The sequence below is a fragment of the Saccoglossus kowalevskii genome, chromosome 5, assembly GCF_978046115.1.
Source record: "Saccoglossus kowalevskii chromosome 5, keSacKowa6.1, whole genome shotgun sequence".
NCBI lineage: Eukaryota > Metazoa > Hemichordata > Enteropneusta > Harrimaniidae > Saccoglossus > Saccoglossus kowalevskii.
The window spans coordinates 2,639,127-2,655,982 of record NC_140645.1 but is presented as its reverse complement, the minus strand read 5'-3'; the positions used below and the strand labels follow the sequence as shown (position 1 = coordinate 2,655,982).

General features: G+C 32.8%; 1 protein-coding gene across 1 annotated transcript in view; it reads left to right on the top strand.

The window, feature by feature from the left end:
• The first annotated feature begins 287 nt into the window (after positions 1 to 287).
• LOC102804512 (transmembrane protein 145-like) overlaps positions 288 to 16,856 on the top strand; it is an 87,613-nt gene continuing 71,044 nt past the window's right edge. The window contains exons 1-2 of the mRNA XM_085499047.1: positions 288 to 432; positions 606 to 680. Coding sequence (XP_085355173.1) covers positions 316 to 432; positions 606 to 680 — 192 coding nt within the window. The 5' untranslated portion in view covers positions 288 to 315. The remainder of the gene's footprint in view (positions 433 to 605; positions 681 to 16,856) is intronic.

Genomic DNA, 16,856 nt, shown 5'->3' with positions numbered 1-16,856 from the left:
AAGTACCACAAAATAAATAAATAAATAAATAAATAAATAATAATCAAAGCTTGTGTATGACAACTATGCTGTAAGCTAAATGAAGAATCACATACACATATACTTTAAATCAATACTTTAATAACGAGCGTACCAAGAAACGAGAGGGCGTTTGTGTTGAAATAAAACATGTATTTCTCTGTGAAAACACGTCGTACGTCGCGTCGTGAATGTCAGATATTTATTTGTAGTTACTAAGCAACGCGTCACGTGACGTATACATGCCCAATCTTGTATGCAAATGAGAACGAGCAGTTATAACCCCAGTTGTGAAAAATGGCGTTTGTCAAGATGAAGATCATCGTACGAACGTGTCTTTCGGCAGTTTTACTTATTTTATCCGTCCAAAATTGCTACAGTATGGTCGTTAAGGGTAACCTCCACACGCAAACAGTGAGTTTCTGTATTAATATAACTATGTTCGTTCATAACCATGTATTGTTGTGGTATTCACGCGGTTGCAGTCCGCCGTACGGGGCTTCGCCTGCGTTTGTACGTATGCGAATTCCTTTAACAGCTTGTGTACGTCTTCGCATCACGTTATAATATTTTACTGTTCTTTTTAGAACTGGGAGTTTCTTGCAAGGTTCTGCTTTTTATCTGACATTGGGCGACTCAGGTTCCATTTCGAATATCCGGTGGTATGTACTATACTATTTTATTTTTACTAGACTTTCCATTTTGAGTCAACGCTCGCCAACTATTGTATATCCGGATCTAAACCGTCCTAGCTCCGGGTCACGCACACACGTCAAAATAAAACTCCGGGATCAATGTTGCAGACTTGTTCTTTGCACTCACATAAACCCAAGTATTTTAATACACAACGTTTCTATTTTAGCTCCACACTTGTCAAATCATAGTCTGGTAATCGGGTAGAAGGAAACTAATCATACGCTTACTCTCACCAATAGTATGACGTAGTGAAATCCGTTTGAGGTACACATAAAACAAAATAAATAGTCTGGACAATAAGTGAATGGTTTAAAAAAAATATAACTCTGTAAGACGGTTTTTGAGAAACAATTAAACAAAAAAAATCAGGATTATAACGAATCTCCGAAGTACTGGGGCAGCAGACTTGCTCCCTAGTTAGCTGATAACTTTGGTTTTGACAAATATAAACATCTTTGTAAACTATGCATCCTATAAAACCTCAAATTTATTTAAAATATTGTTTTTGAGATGACTAGATTTTATTGTAGGTCATCTGTATTAGATGACGAATTAGTGAGTAAGTTTACCAACTTGCTGCCCCGATACTTCATAGATCTAAGGTCTATGATTAAAAGCAGCATTTGTATGATAAATAATAATTAAGATCTCTGTGTGAATTGAAATGTTTTTATCCTCGGGGGCGGACATCCGGGCATTTTCACCGCCTGGCAACCTGCGGCGGTGAAAACAAAGGCCCCAAACTCGCAGAAAACTGTACTTTGGGACTCCTCTGAACAGTGTAACAAGATTAGCCCTATGTGTGTAACATATATAAATTTGGCTGTTCGGGATTACTTCAAAGTTGAGTTTGTGTTGTTTTCTCGAATTTTCACCGGCTCGACCGGCGTTCCACAGCAACGCGCACAGAGCCCATAGAAATGCATGTACAGTGGTGCGCGTCGTAGCAACGTGGAACGTCTTGTGACGTAGCTCTGCTCCCGAGGATATGCCTAACTGGACTCATTCTACGGAACTAATGGAATATGAGATTTTAATTGAATGCACACTACAGTACTTCATAGGAACAGAATATTAAGTAAAATACACACAGATAATATGAAATGTTTCGATTCCACCACGATTATAATCTTCTTGTACTGTAATCACTGCCTTGCATAATCTGTCTAGCATAATAACCCCAACCAATTTAAACTTAAATGATCTGAAAATTATTCTCAATTTATTTTTATATGTGACTTTGTCCCAAATTATACCTAGACATTGGGCTCTTTTTTTTTTAGCTTCCATGAGCTAGATAACTAAAATAGTTATCCAAACTGTAAAATTCAAACTGCAGTATTTCTAATTAAAATGTCTAAACTTGTGTTAACTGGTTTTGAGACATACCTAGCCACCTAGTGAAAAACAATCAAACGCTGAATTAACATCTTCAGGATGTTAACTTCTCAGACTTTCTTAAAATAAATTGATTCATGTAAAAATATTTTCTCAAACTGTGAGTGTGTCTTGTAGCTGTCATAGTACATAAAATGTGTGATAAAGAGTTAGTTATGGTGTTCAGTAAAACTTTGTGTTAAAAAAAAACATGGTCATATTATAGTAGTAATTAGATTGTCAAATGAGAAGAGTGTGTATAAGTATGAAAGCAGTATGGTGATCATATTGACCGAAGCTTGATGCCTACATGTTTTTTTTGCTTGTAGTAATAATTTAATCATCCTAAAATAACAACAAGCATTCTATTCTGTTCAGAGACAGGCTTTTATCTCCATCGTGGGTTGATAGTACTTCTTTGTTTGAGGTAAACAAAGTGTTCATATGTAACTTAACGTGACACATAATTTCAAAATAAGGAAGATATTCAAACATAACACTTTGAGCATGTTCATACAACGTTTTACGGCAGTGTTCTCCACAAGGGGTTTTAGGCGGGCGGCCCGCCCATCAAGTTTTACGGCCGCCCAGTAACTCAACACCTGCCCACCAACGTACATCCAGCTGAAATTATTTGTAAAAAGCTTGCATTGTTCTTCCCAAGCCTAAACAAAAGAGTAGTTGCCCAACCCTTTATTTTTCTATTGTTTCAAGAGTCCAAACATAAACAATGTCCATTGGAAGTCTGCAAGCAATTATCAAGTGTATTCATGGCAATGTGTCAATCGCTTGAATTCATTGTCGCCCGACATTGTTGCCACTTAATGCCCCCGACACGCAACTACAGTGGTTTCAATTTACAGCTGTATTTTTAATAATCGTCTTCCGATCACGAAAGAAAGAAGTAAATACGAACGAAATGTATATGCACAGAAAATAAACAAATATCTTAGCAGATTGCATGTAAACTCGAACAAAAAATTAAATTCTAGCCGTATTTACAACGTTCGCTAGATTTTCATTGTGAAAACAGCATGGAGAAGGCAAACTGATGACCTTTTGGCCTACCCCATTCAACGACCGTCTGCTACCCACCACTGTTGGCGCTGTAACGATTTAGTATCTAAGTTGCATAGGGGAACAGCGCATTCTGGGTGTTCGTGTACTGAATTCGGAAAGCGGTAATAAACTTGCTTCTATGCTATCGATAAAGAGCCATTGCTCGAAACGTCTAGCTATTTTTAATAGTTATTTAGGACTACGATTACCAAATATTATCTTCAATATATCATCAAACATGGCTGCTGGATTAGTTTACCGCGAGTATTTGTAATTGAATAATATTTTAGTTATCTTTTCCACGTACTTTTTTCAATTTATCTATTTTTTATGTCTAATCTTTCGAGAACATATCAGATTCTTTTATTTTGCCGATTGCTAGCATTTTTTTCTTGAATTTCAAAACAATGTGAAAACACAACGTATCGTGGCCGTACATGCGTAAATGCATCTTACCGTCCGTCGGCACGGGTGAGTACTGATGCCACAAATAAAAATGTTATGGATTTTGTTTTGACAAATTGTCCGTTTTGGCTTCGTGGGCAAATCATCTCGTATATTTTCTACATTATAACTCAATTATGTTTTGTACTTGCTCTTGGTTACTCGAATTGCATTTCATGAACGCAGAATAATTTGCGAACGCATAAATCACTGATTTCAAACTTTTTGCATTTCGTAAATATTGATAGTGATCAATCTGTTTGTATTTCAAAAAATTGTAACATGTTCCGATTAAATTAAATTAAAAAGAGAATAGTAAATAACTTAGTGTGTATTGCAGTTCATGTCATAAATGCGGGAATTCTGTATGTAAATGATATGCAAATTTATGCTAATTAGGCCGCCCACCAGCTAATTTGGATTGTGGAGATCACTGTACGGGTACATTTTATTGCTTGGTATCAGATGAATAATAATAATTATTAGTCCCCATTCGGACAAAGTCCGAAAACGGGGACTTGAAATTTGGTCTGTGCGTCTGTGCGTCCGCCAGGATAGATGTCCCGACCATCCGCGAGTTCCTGAGTCTGTCCGTCCGTGCGTCAGTCTGTCCAGAGTCATATTTCAGAATCCTGTAGACCGATTCCGTTCATTCTTTGCATGTGCCTAGTACCTTATGTGGGACATGTGCACATGCAGTGGTTTAGCGATTCGATTCAAAATGGCCGACTGGCAGCCATCTTGTTTTTTGAAAATGTTGTAATTTGGACATGCTTTGTCAGTTGTCATTCAAACTTGGTACATAGATTATACATGTCCATGACGATTTATTTCGAAATTGGATCAAAGATGGTCAACTGGCAAGCAACTTTTTTTTTTTTATGCGGTATCTTGGACGTGCTCTGTCAGTTTTCATTCAAATTTGGCACATATATGTACTTTATACATGTTTATACATGCATGTCCATGACAATTTGTTTCAAAATCTGATCAAGAATGGCCAATTGACAGCCATTTGACATTTTGGCCTTACTACTATATTTCCACAATTTATTTACCATTTTCATTCGTATTTGACACATACATCATACATATCAGTGTGTTTCATAACCAGATCAAGGATGGCCGAATAACGACTGTTTTAATTTTGGCCATATTACTACTACACGAAACACATGTTTTGATGTAAATAAGCAATCTGTTGTATACGCCACTTGGAACTCAAGTTTCAAGGACATGCTCGCGACAACCCCTCCGCTTTAATATGATGAGCACAAAGAGAACTTTCAACAAATTAACGGGGACTGTGTCATTTTCAATGACTTGTTTTTATTGAACTTGTATTCTTGTTATGATTTCAATTACATGACAATAAAAAATAAATAATATAAATCATATAACAGACACTGGCTATCAGCTACACTGTAGTAGATAATATAGGCTGGCTGTCAGCTACACTGTAGTAGATAATATAGGCTGGTTATCAGCTACACTGTAGTAGATAATATAGGCTGGTTATCAGCTACACTGTAGTAGATAATATAGGCTGGTTATCAGCTACACTGTAGTAGATAATATAGGCTGGTTATCAGCTACACTGTAGTAGATGATATAGGCTGGTTATCAGCTACACTGTAGTAGATAATATAGGCTGGTTATCAGCTACACTGTAGTAGATAATATAGGCTAGTTATCAGCTACACTGTATTAGATAATATAGGCTGGCTATCAGCTAAACTCTGGTAGATCATATTTGGTAATTATTGTAACTATTCAAAATAGCTATATGTTTCTAACAATAGCATAGAAGAAAATGTTAATTATTTATTTACTAGCTGAATTGTTGCTGTATAATTGTCATCAATAATTCATTTTATTTGTAGTATTTACTTATGTTACTGATATGAGAGGCATTTCAGCAGATTACTGTGCAAATTTACATACCACATTTGTTCTATTAGAATTAATAATTAATAATTAATTTTGAGCATAGACATATACCTGTCATTTATCTTAATTGCATGTACTACTAATAGAGCAAATACAGTGGAGGTTTTGATGTAAGCTAGATTTGAAGACCTTCACAAAGTGCTAAGAGCAGAAATACGGAGGTGTGTCAGATAACAAAGAGTAGTTTAGTCATCATTGCTGTTCCTTAAGTATGATTGACAAAGGCTTATTCACAAGACACCTCTTTTTTCTTCTGTCTTCAAATTTGACTAGGTACCGGCAATCAAGGAAATCTTGACATGTATGCAAGTAATTGGCATGTAATCAGTGTTATGATATTCATAGTTGTAAATTGTCATAAAAAGCTGTGTTTCTGATCTCCTAACAGTGAAATATGCAGGTTTTCTGTATTTCTTGTTAAAGTCGTTGTACAGTGTATACTGACTAGCGAGATTATGATCACCATTGTTCTTGTCTATTACCGGTATATACTTATTCCGAAAATGGGTTTAAAAGTGTGTGTTGGGTTTATAATGGACCCTAACAATGGAGATCAGTTCCTTTCAAGTCTAATTCATGTAAACAGCTTCCATCAAGTTCTAGTCAAATTGTTTGTTTATAGGTCACATGACCCTAATTGGATTGTTTTTTTTATAGGTCACATGACCCTAATTGGAGATGATGATCTTATGCCACAGTTATTATAATAAAAATGTCAATATTTTGTCCGTGAAAAAATGAAATAACCAATCTGGAAATGCACCACTAGGACACTAAGAAGGATTATGGTCTAAATTGTACCTGTGAAAACATAATGTACATGTACAACTTCCTCTGATCGCAGACAACATATGTGTTCCACAGGTCATAAATGTGAATGTAAGATAATGTCATATCCTGTGATTCAGTCAGCATCTGCATGTATAAACCATAAGCAAATTACAATTCTTCTTTGGTTTGTAGAATTCTCTGCATATGAACAAGTGATATCAATTTAAAGCTCTTCTAGTATAGTCTAGTATCCACAATGTTATTGTCGTTATAATAAAATGGCTTCCTTTTGAAATTGAAATATTATCGAGTATAATAAATATATATTTTTGAAGTTAAATAGTTCTGGATCTACATGTGTATGTACATCATACTTGCTGAATTTGAAGGGTTGGTTAGTGCTTATATATTGTTGGAAAAATATGATATTTCATTTAAAATACTATACCGTAGTCATCGCATATTTGTTGTTTGAATTGTTGTTTGAATTGTATTTTACACATGTTGTATGCAACGCTAATATTTTACACATGTTGTATGCAACGCTAATATTTTACACATGTTGTATGCAACGCTAATATTTTACACATGTTGTATGCAACGCTAATATTTTACACATGTTGTATGCAACGCTAATATTTTACACATGTTGTATGCAACGCTAATATTTTACACATGTTGTATGCAACGCTAATATTTTACACATGTTGTATGCAACGCTAATATTTTACACATGTTGTATGCAACGCTAATATTTTACACATGTTGTATGCAACGCTAATATTTTACACATGTTGTATGCAACGCTAATATTTTACACATGTTGTATGCAACGCTAATATTTTACACATGTTGTATGCAACGCTAATATTTTACACATGTTGTATGCAACGCTAATATTTTACACATGTTGTATGCAACGCTAATATTTTACACATGTTGTATGCAACGCTAATATTTTACACATGTTGTATGCAACGCTAATATTTTACACATGTTGTATGCAACGCTAATATTTTACACATGTTGTATGCAACGCTAGTATTTTACACATGTTGTATGCAACGCTAATATTTTACACATGTTGTATGCAACGCTAATATTTTACACATGTTGTATGCAACGCTAATATTTTACACATGTTGTATGCAACGCTAATATTTTACACATGTTGTATGCAACGCTAATATTTTACACATGTTGTATGCAACGCTAATATTTTACACATGTTGTATGCAACGCTAATATTTTACACATGTTGTATGCAACGCTAATATTTTACACATGTTGTATGCAACGCTAATATTTTACACATGTTGTATGCAACGCTAATATTTTACACATGTTGTATGCAACGCTAATATTTTACACATGTTGTATGCAACGCTAATATTTTACACATGTTGTATGCAACGCTAATATTTTACACATGTTGTATGCAACGCTAATATTTTACACATGTTGTATGCAACGCTAATATTTTACACATGTTGTATGCAACGCTAATATTTTACACATGTTGTATGCAACGCTAGTATTTTACACATGTTGTATGCAACGCTAATATTTTACACATGTTGTATGCAACGCTAATATTTTACACATGTTGTATGCAACGCTAGTATTTTACACATGTTGTATGCAACGCTAATATTTTACACATGTTGTATGCAACGCTAATATTTTACACATGTTGTATGCAACGCTAATATTTTACACATGTTGTATGCAACGCTAATATTTTACACATGTTGTATGCAACGCTAATATTTTACACATGTTGTATGCAACGCTAATATTTTACACATGTTGTATGCAACGCTAATATTTTACACATGTTGTATGCAACGCTAATATTTTACACATGTTGTATGCAACGCTAATATTTTACACATGTTGTATGCAACGCTAATATTTTACACATGTTGTATGCAACGCTAATATTTTACACATGTTGTATGCAACGCTAATATTTTACACATGTTGTATGCAACGCTAATATTTTACACATGTTGTATGCAACGCTAATATTTTACACATGTTGTATGCAACGCTAATATTTTACACATGTTGTATGCAACGCTAATATTTTACACATGTTGTATGCAACGCTAATATTTTACACATGTTGTATGCAACGCTAGTATTTTACACATGTTGTATGCAACGCTAATATTTTACACATGTTGTATGCAACGCTAATATTTTACACATGTTGTATGCAACGCTAATATTTTACACATGTTGTATGCAACGCTAATATTTTACACATGTTGTATGCAACGCTAATATTTTACACATGTTGTATGCAACGCTAATATTTTACACATGTTGTATGCAACGCTAATATTTTACACATGTTGTATGCAACGCTAATATTTTACACATGTTGTATGCAACGCTAATATTTTACACATGTTGTATGCAACGCTAATATTTTACACATGTTGTATGCAACGCTAATATTTTACACATGTTGTATGCAACGCTAATATTTTACACATGTTGTATGCAACGCTAATATTTTACACATGTTGTATGCAACGCTAATATTTTACACATGTTGTATGCAACGCTAATATTTTACACATGTTGTATGCAACGCTAATATTTTACACATGTTGTATGCAACGCTAATATTTTACACATGTTGTATGCAACGCTAATATTTTACACATGTTGTATGCAACGCTAATATTTTACACATGTTGTATGCAACGCTAATATTTTACACATGTTGTATGCAACGCTAATATTTTACACATGTTGTATGCAACGCTAATATTTTACACATGTTGTATGCAACGCTAATATTTTACACATGTTGTATGCAACGCTAATATTTTACACATGTTGTATGCAACGCTAGTATTTTACACATGTTGTATGCAACGCTAATATTTTACACATGTTGTATGCAACGCTAGTATTTTACACATGTTGTATGCAACGCTAATATTTTACACATGTTGTATGCAACGCTAGTATTTTACACATGTTGTATGCAACGCTAATATTTTACATATGTTGTATGCAACGCTAATATTTTACACATGTTGTATGCAACGCTAATATTTTACACATGTTGTATGCAACGCTAATATTTTACACATGTTGTATGCAACGCTAGTATTTTACACATGTTGTATGCAACGCTAATATTTTACATATGTTGTATGCAACGCTAATATTTTACACATGTTGTATGCAACGCTAATATTTTACACATGTTGTATGCAACGCTAATATTTTACACATGTTGTATGCAACGCTAATATTTTACACATGTTGTATGCAACGCTAATATTTTACACATGTTGTATGCAACGCTAATATTTTACACATGTTGTATGCAACGCTAGTATTTTACACATGTTGTATGCAACGCTAATATTTTACACATGTTGTATGCAACGCTAATATTTTACACATGTTGTATGCAACGCTAATATTTTACACATGTTGTATGCAACGCTAATATTTTACACATGTTGTATGCAACGCTAATATTTTACACATGTTGTATGCAACGCTAATATTTTACACATGTTGTATGCAACGCTAGTATTTTACACATGTTGTATGCAACGCTAATATTTTACACATGTTGTATGCAACGCTAATATTTTACACATGTTGTATGCAACGCTAGTATTTTACACATGTTGTATGCAACGCTAATATTTTACACATGTTGTATGCAACGCTAATATTTTACACATGTTGTATGCAACGCTAATATTTTACACATGTTGTATGCAACGCTAATATTTTAAACATGTTGTATGCAACGCTAATATTTTACACATGTTGTATGCAACGCTAATATTTTACACATGTTGTATGCAACGCTAATATTTTACACATGTTGTATGCAACGCTAATATTTTACACATGTTGTATGCAACGCTAATATTTTACACATGTTGTATGCAACGCTAATATTTTACACATGTTGTATGCAACGCTAATATTTTACACATGTTGTATGCAACGCTAATATTTTACACATGTTGTATGCAACGCTAATATTTTACACATGTTGTATGCAACGCTAATATTTTACACATGTTGTATGCAACGCTAGTATTTTACACATGTTGTATGCAACGCTAATATTTTACACATGTTGTATGCAACGCTAATATTTTACACATGTTGTATGCAACGCTAATATTTTACACATGTTGTATGCAACGCTAATATTTTACACATGTTGTATGCAACGCTAATATTTTACACATGTTGTATGCAACGCTAATATTTTACACATGTTGTATGCAACGCTAATATTTTACACATGTTGTATGCAACGCTAATATTTTACACATGTTGTATGCAACGCTAATATTTTACACATGTTGTATGCAACGCTAATATTTTACACATGTTGTATGCAACGCTAGTATTTTACACATGTTGTATGCAACGCTAATATTTTACACATGTTGTATGCAACGCTAATATTTTACACATGTTGTATGCAACGCTAATATTTTACACATGTTGTATGCAACGCTAGTATTTTACACATGTTGTATGCAACGCTAATATTTTACACATGTTGTATGCAACGCTAATATTTTACACATGTTGTATGCAACGCTAATATTTTACACATGTTGTATGCAACGCTAATATTTTACACATGTTGTATGCAACGCTAATATTTTACACATGTTGTATGCAACGCTAGTATTTTACACATGTTGTATGCAACGCTAATATTTTACACATGTTGTATGCAACGCTAATATTTTACACATGTTGTATGCAACGCTAATATTTTACACATGTTGTATGCAACGCTAATATTTTACACATGTTGTATGCAACGCTAATATTTTACACATGTTGTATGCAACGCTAATATTTTACACATGTTGTATGCAACGCTAATATTTTACACATGTTGTATGCAACGCTAGTATTTTACACATGTTGTATGCAACGCTAATATTTTACACATGTTGTATGCAACGCTAATATTTTACACATGTTGTATGCAACGCTAATATTTTACACATGTTGTATGCAACGCTAATATTTTACACATGTTGTATGCAACGCTAATATTTTACACATGTTGTATGCAACGCTAATATTTTACACATGTTGTATGCAACGCTAATATTTTACACATGTTGTATGCAACGCTAATATTTTACACATGTTGTATGCAACGCTAATATTTTACACATGTTGTATGCAACGCTAATATTTTACACATGTTGTATGCAACGCTAATATTTTACACATGTTGTATGCAACGCTAATATTTTACACATGTTGTATGCAACGCTAATATTTTACACATGTTGTATGCAACGCTAATATTTTACACATGTTGTATGCAACGCTAATATTTTACACATGTTGTATGCAACGCTAATATTTTACACATGTTGTATGCAACGCTAATATGGATCCTATATCGAATACGAAACTGTACAAAGACTATACACTTAAACTAACTGCATCTTGCATTAGGAAGGATACAGTGTATCCAAGTAATTTAAATTTATGACATCATACTCAAATACATATACCTGTATACACTGTAATGAATTCTTGATATTCTAGTTCTTTTGGAGGATATTGACATTTGCCTGATATCTGGGGCCATAATGGAAATGCCTAAATTTTTTTTGATGATTAATAAAATCTGCCAAATTACATCTTAATGAATATGTAAAATATCTGTAATGCTCATTTTTTTCCTTCCAACGTTTGTGAATTTTTAACCTTTTCACCACCAGTTTTTCTTGTCATCCAGGGATTGAAATATAATTTTTTTTCTGCATGCACAGTGTGCATGTTGAATTTGAAATTTACCTGCACTAACTTGTTGTGAAATGCACCACTTTTAAAGTTTAAATAAAATTTACGGATTCTCGATTGACGCAATCACAAACGAATTTGCTTTTTTTTCAGTTGTCTTACAATGTTAGTTGAACTTAATTTAGGCTTAGTGAATATAATGAGAAAATGTCGTGTTAATTTCTACATGCACAGTGTGCACATTATATTTTGAGTTTACTTGCACTAGCTAATAATCTATGTGCATAGTGCAGTGTGCACATTATATTTTGAGTTTACTTGCACTAGCTAATAATCTATGTGCATAGTGCAGTGTGCACCAGAGTATTTCGACCCCTGTCATCACAAATTCACAAAATAGTCCCGTTTATAGTCTGCACTTTCCTTCAGAAGACTAGGACAAAAATATTTTTTGAATAAAAACTGAAAATAGACTCAAATTTTGTATGTTGGCTCCAAAATTCAAAAAGGTTAAAACCCAGTGAAATTGCTCATAACATCAAAATGGTGAAATTAAATTCCAGTTTTACAGTATTAGATTGTTATCCAAGACTTGAAGTTAAGTGGAAGCCGTACATTTACCTACCCATAATATTCAAAGATGCACACTCTATCATTATTTATAACAGTGACCATATTTATTCTATTAGAAACTGGATCTTTAAAATATGACATATTTTGACTTTATATCTTGCAAAAATTCCTCTCCCTATTGTTTTTGTTTATTTTTGTTAGTTATTAAAACTCTAAAACTTGCTACCTATTTTATTGTAGCTAAGCAAAATTTTACCAAAATTTTTCAAATCTTGATTTTATGGCATTTGTGAAGCAAAAATTATGAGAAAGTCACCGACTCTGTTACATAATTTTGTAAATACATAAACTCTACTCAGACCAATAACTATGATATATAGTATAATTAATTACCAAATATAGTTGATTCTACTATACGTAATTTCATGATTTTCATTGAGTGCAATTTGTTTAACAGCTGTTGGTACTGCTATTTTTTTTACATGAATTGATTTTGGCACCAATGCATTGATTAATGATTTTTTTTTTCTCAATTATTTTCATAATTTTCTGGGAAATAATACTTCAAAGATATTTTCTGTCTATGTTTTAATTTGTCCAGTTTACCACTATTTATACCATGAACTAGTAATTATTTTTGGGAGGTACTGAATTGTTTTAGAATTCGGTATTGAATTGTTTCATTGTGAATATATTTACTGCATTTATACACCACAGGTATATGATGCAATATGTAGGTTTACATTGTGAATATATTTACTGCATTTTAAACTCGTGGATTTACCTGTGAAGCAATTCCAGTGTAAAAGGACATTGAATTCACTGGTGAAATAAAAATGCTCACATTCACACTACCGTTAAATCTGTATTAGAAGCCGCATTCGTAATAGAAGTTGCACACATTATTTTTGAATAATTGAAACCCAAATATTCACCATTTCTCATATGTGTAGATGCTCTAATAGAAACTCCATCCTCTCTGTTGCATTGTACCATTTTAATAGAAGCTGCTGCTTCAACAGTACTTATAATAAACACTGTTTTCGTGAATAGTCATCAGTCACTACAGAAAACATTAATGATGCTTTGATTAGAATATTTACAGTAGTCAATTTTATATTTGATTTGCTTTGTTAGAAATACAATTGTTTTCTCTAATTGACAGGTAGAAATATCATTTGACTTGTTCATACAACATATTAAAGGTTCATTATGAATCACAGCGAGACCCAAAATTAACAGTAGTCCAAGCCATATACAGAACATCAATTCTTGTCTTATTCTTAGAACTATCTTTTTCAAATGTTGTTGGTCAACTCAAATACTAGACATTCACAAAGAAAAAATTCCACTTTGTTTTGATATTAAAAGTATAGAACAGAATAGAATAAAATAGAATAATGCTTTATTACATCCTTAATCAGTTTTGGTAATTGCTGTATTAAAACTTTTTAAAAATAAACTACAATTAAACTACACATACAATACAATAATAAACTACAAATAAACAACAACTAAATCACACTGAAAATATAGCACAACAATACATTAATAAACTATAAATAAACAACAACTAAATCACACTGAAAATATAGCACAACAATACATTAATAAACTATAAATAAACAACAACTAAATCACACTGAAAATATAGCACAACAATACATTAATTGATTTTCACCTTTTCTTTTCTTTTTTTTTATTTTGTAGGCTTTCTGTATGTAATGTATAAGTTAAAAGCTTTGGGTATTGTACACACATTAAGCAGTGTAACATTTTGTTTGTTCATACGGTTCCTATCAAACCTGATTGATTACCCAATATTACCTATCAACTCTACCGATAAATTTTGTTAATTTTGTGTTTTTGAATCATGTCATGTAAACATTACGTTGAATACTTGTCAAAGGTTTGCCGAGATAAGGAATATCTAGAGGGTCACAACTAATTATTTACAGATGCTTGAAATATTAGTATTGTTCATTTCAGTAGCAGATACCTCACATCTATTTGGTATTTATGTGGACTCTGTGTGTTTACTTGCATTAAACATATTAGTATTACAAGTGTTCATGATTAGAGTTTAATGAGAAATAATTAAAAACCAAACGAAGTACTCTCAGTGCAACAAAGGCATTCCATTCATCATGACAACTGTTTGCAAATTTCACACTTCAAACTGCGACAAGAGGTTTCAATTGGTTGATTGAATAACATTGGAATGTTTTCAAATAACATTGTTGTGCACTGTGCTCTTGATTGGCTGATTCAACTCAGTAACCATTGATATTTATAAATATAAAAGGAATGCCTTTGTTGCACCAAGAGTATGTGTTATAAGGCCTTTTGCTGTGATTACAATTTTTATTATTTTCTGTTCCCGCAAGATCTCACTGTGTGAAAGGTACAATCAGCAATATGTCCTTGAGATATCATTCCTTCAACAATATTGACAATCAGCAATATGTCCTTGAGATATCATTCCTTCAACAATATTGACAATCAGCAATATGTCCTTGAGATATCATTCCTTCAACAATATTGACAATCAGCAATATGTCCTTGAGATATCATTCCTTCAACAATATTGACAATCAGCAATATGTCCTTGAGATATCATTCCTTCAACAATATTGACAATCAGCAATATGTCCTTGAGATATCATTCCTTCAACAATATTGACAATCAGCAATATGTCCTTGAGATATCATTCCTTCAACAATATTGACAATCAGCAATATGTCCTTGAGATATCATTCCTTCAACAATATTGACAATCAGCAATATGTCCTTGAGATATCATTCCTTCAACAATATTGACAATCAGCAATATGTCCTTGAGATATCATTCCTTCAACAATATTGACAATCAGCAATATGTCCTTGAGATATCATTCCTTCAACAATATTGACAATCAGCAATATGTCCTTGAGATATCATTCCTTCAACAATATTGACAATCAGCAATATGTCCTTGAGATATCATTCCTTCAACAATATTGACAATCAGCAATATGTCCTTGAGATATCATTCCTTCAACAATATTGACAATCAGCAATATGTCCTTGAGATATCATTCCTTCAACAATATTGACAATCAGCAATATGTCCTTGAGATATCATTCCTTCAACAATATTGACAATCAGCAATATGTCCTTGAGATATCATTCCTTCAACAATATTGACAATCAGCAATATGTCCTTGAGATATCATTCCTTCAACAATATTGACAATCAGCAATATGTCCTTGAGATATCATTCCTTCAACAATATTGACAATCAGCAATATGTCCTTGAGATATCATTCCTTCAACAATATTGACAATCAGCAATATGTCCTTGAGATATCATTCCTTCAACAATATTGACAATCAGCAATATGTCCTTGAGATATCATTCCTTCAACAATATTGACAATCAGCAATATGTCCTTGAGATATCATTCCTTCAACAATATTGACAATCAGCAATATGTCCTTGAGATATCATTCCTTCAACAATATTGACAATCAGCAATATGTCCTTGAGATATCATTCCTTCAACAATATTGACAATCAGCAATATGTCCTTGAGATATCATTCCTTCAACAATATTGACAATCAGCAATATGTCCTTGAGATATCATTCCTTCAACAATATTGACAATCAGCAATATGTCCTTGAGATATCATTCCTTCAACAATATTGACAATCAGCAATATGTCCTTGAGATATCATTCCTTCAACAATATTGACAATCAGCAATATGTCCTTGAGATATCATTCCTTCAACAATATTGACAATCAGCAATATGTCCTTGAGATATCATTCCTTCAACAATATTGACAATCAGCAATATGTCCTTGAGATATCATTCCTTCAACAATATTGACAATCAGCAATATGTCCTTGAGATATCATTCCTTCAACAATATTGACAATCAGCAATATGTCCTTGAGATATCATTCCTTCAACAATATTGACAATCAGCAATATGTCCTTGAGATATCATTCCTTCAACAATATTGACAATCAGCAATATGTCCTTGAGATATCATTCCTTCAACAATATTGACAATCAGCAATATGTCCTTGAGATATCATTCCTTCAACAATATTGACAATCAGCAATATGTCCTTGAGATATCATTCCTTCAACAATATTGACAATCAGCAATATGTCCTTGAGATATCATTCC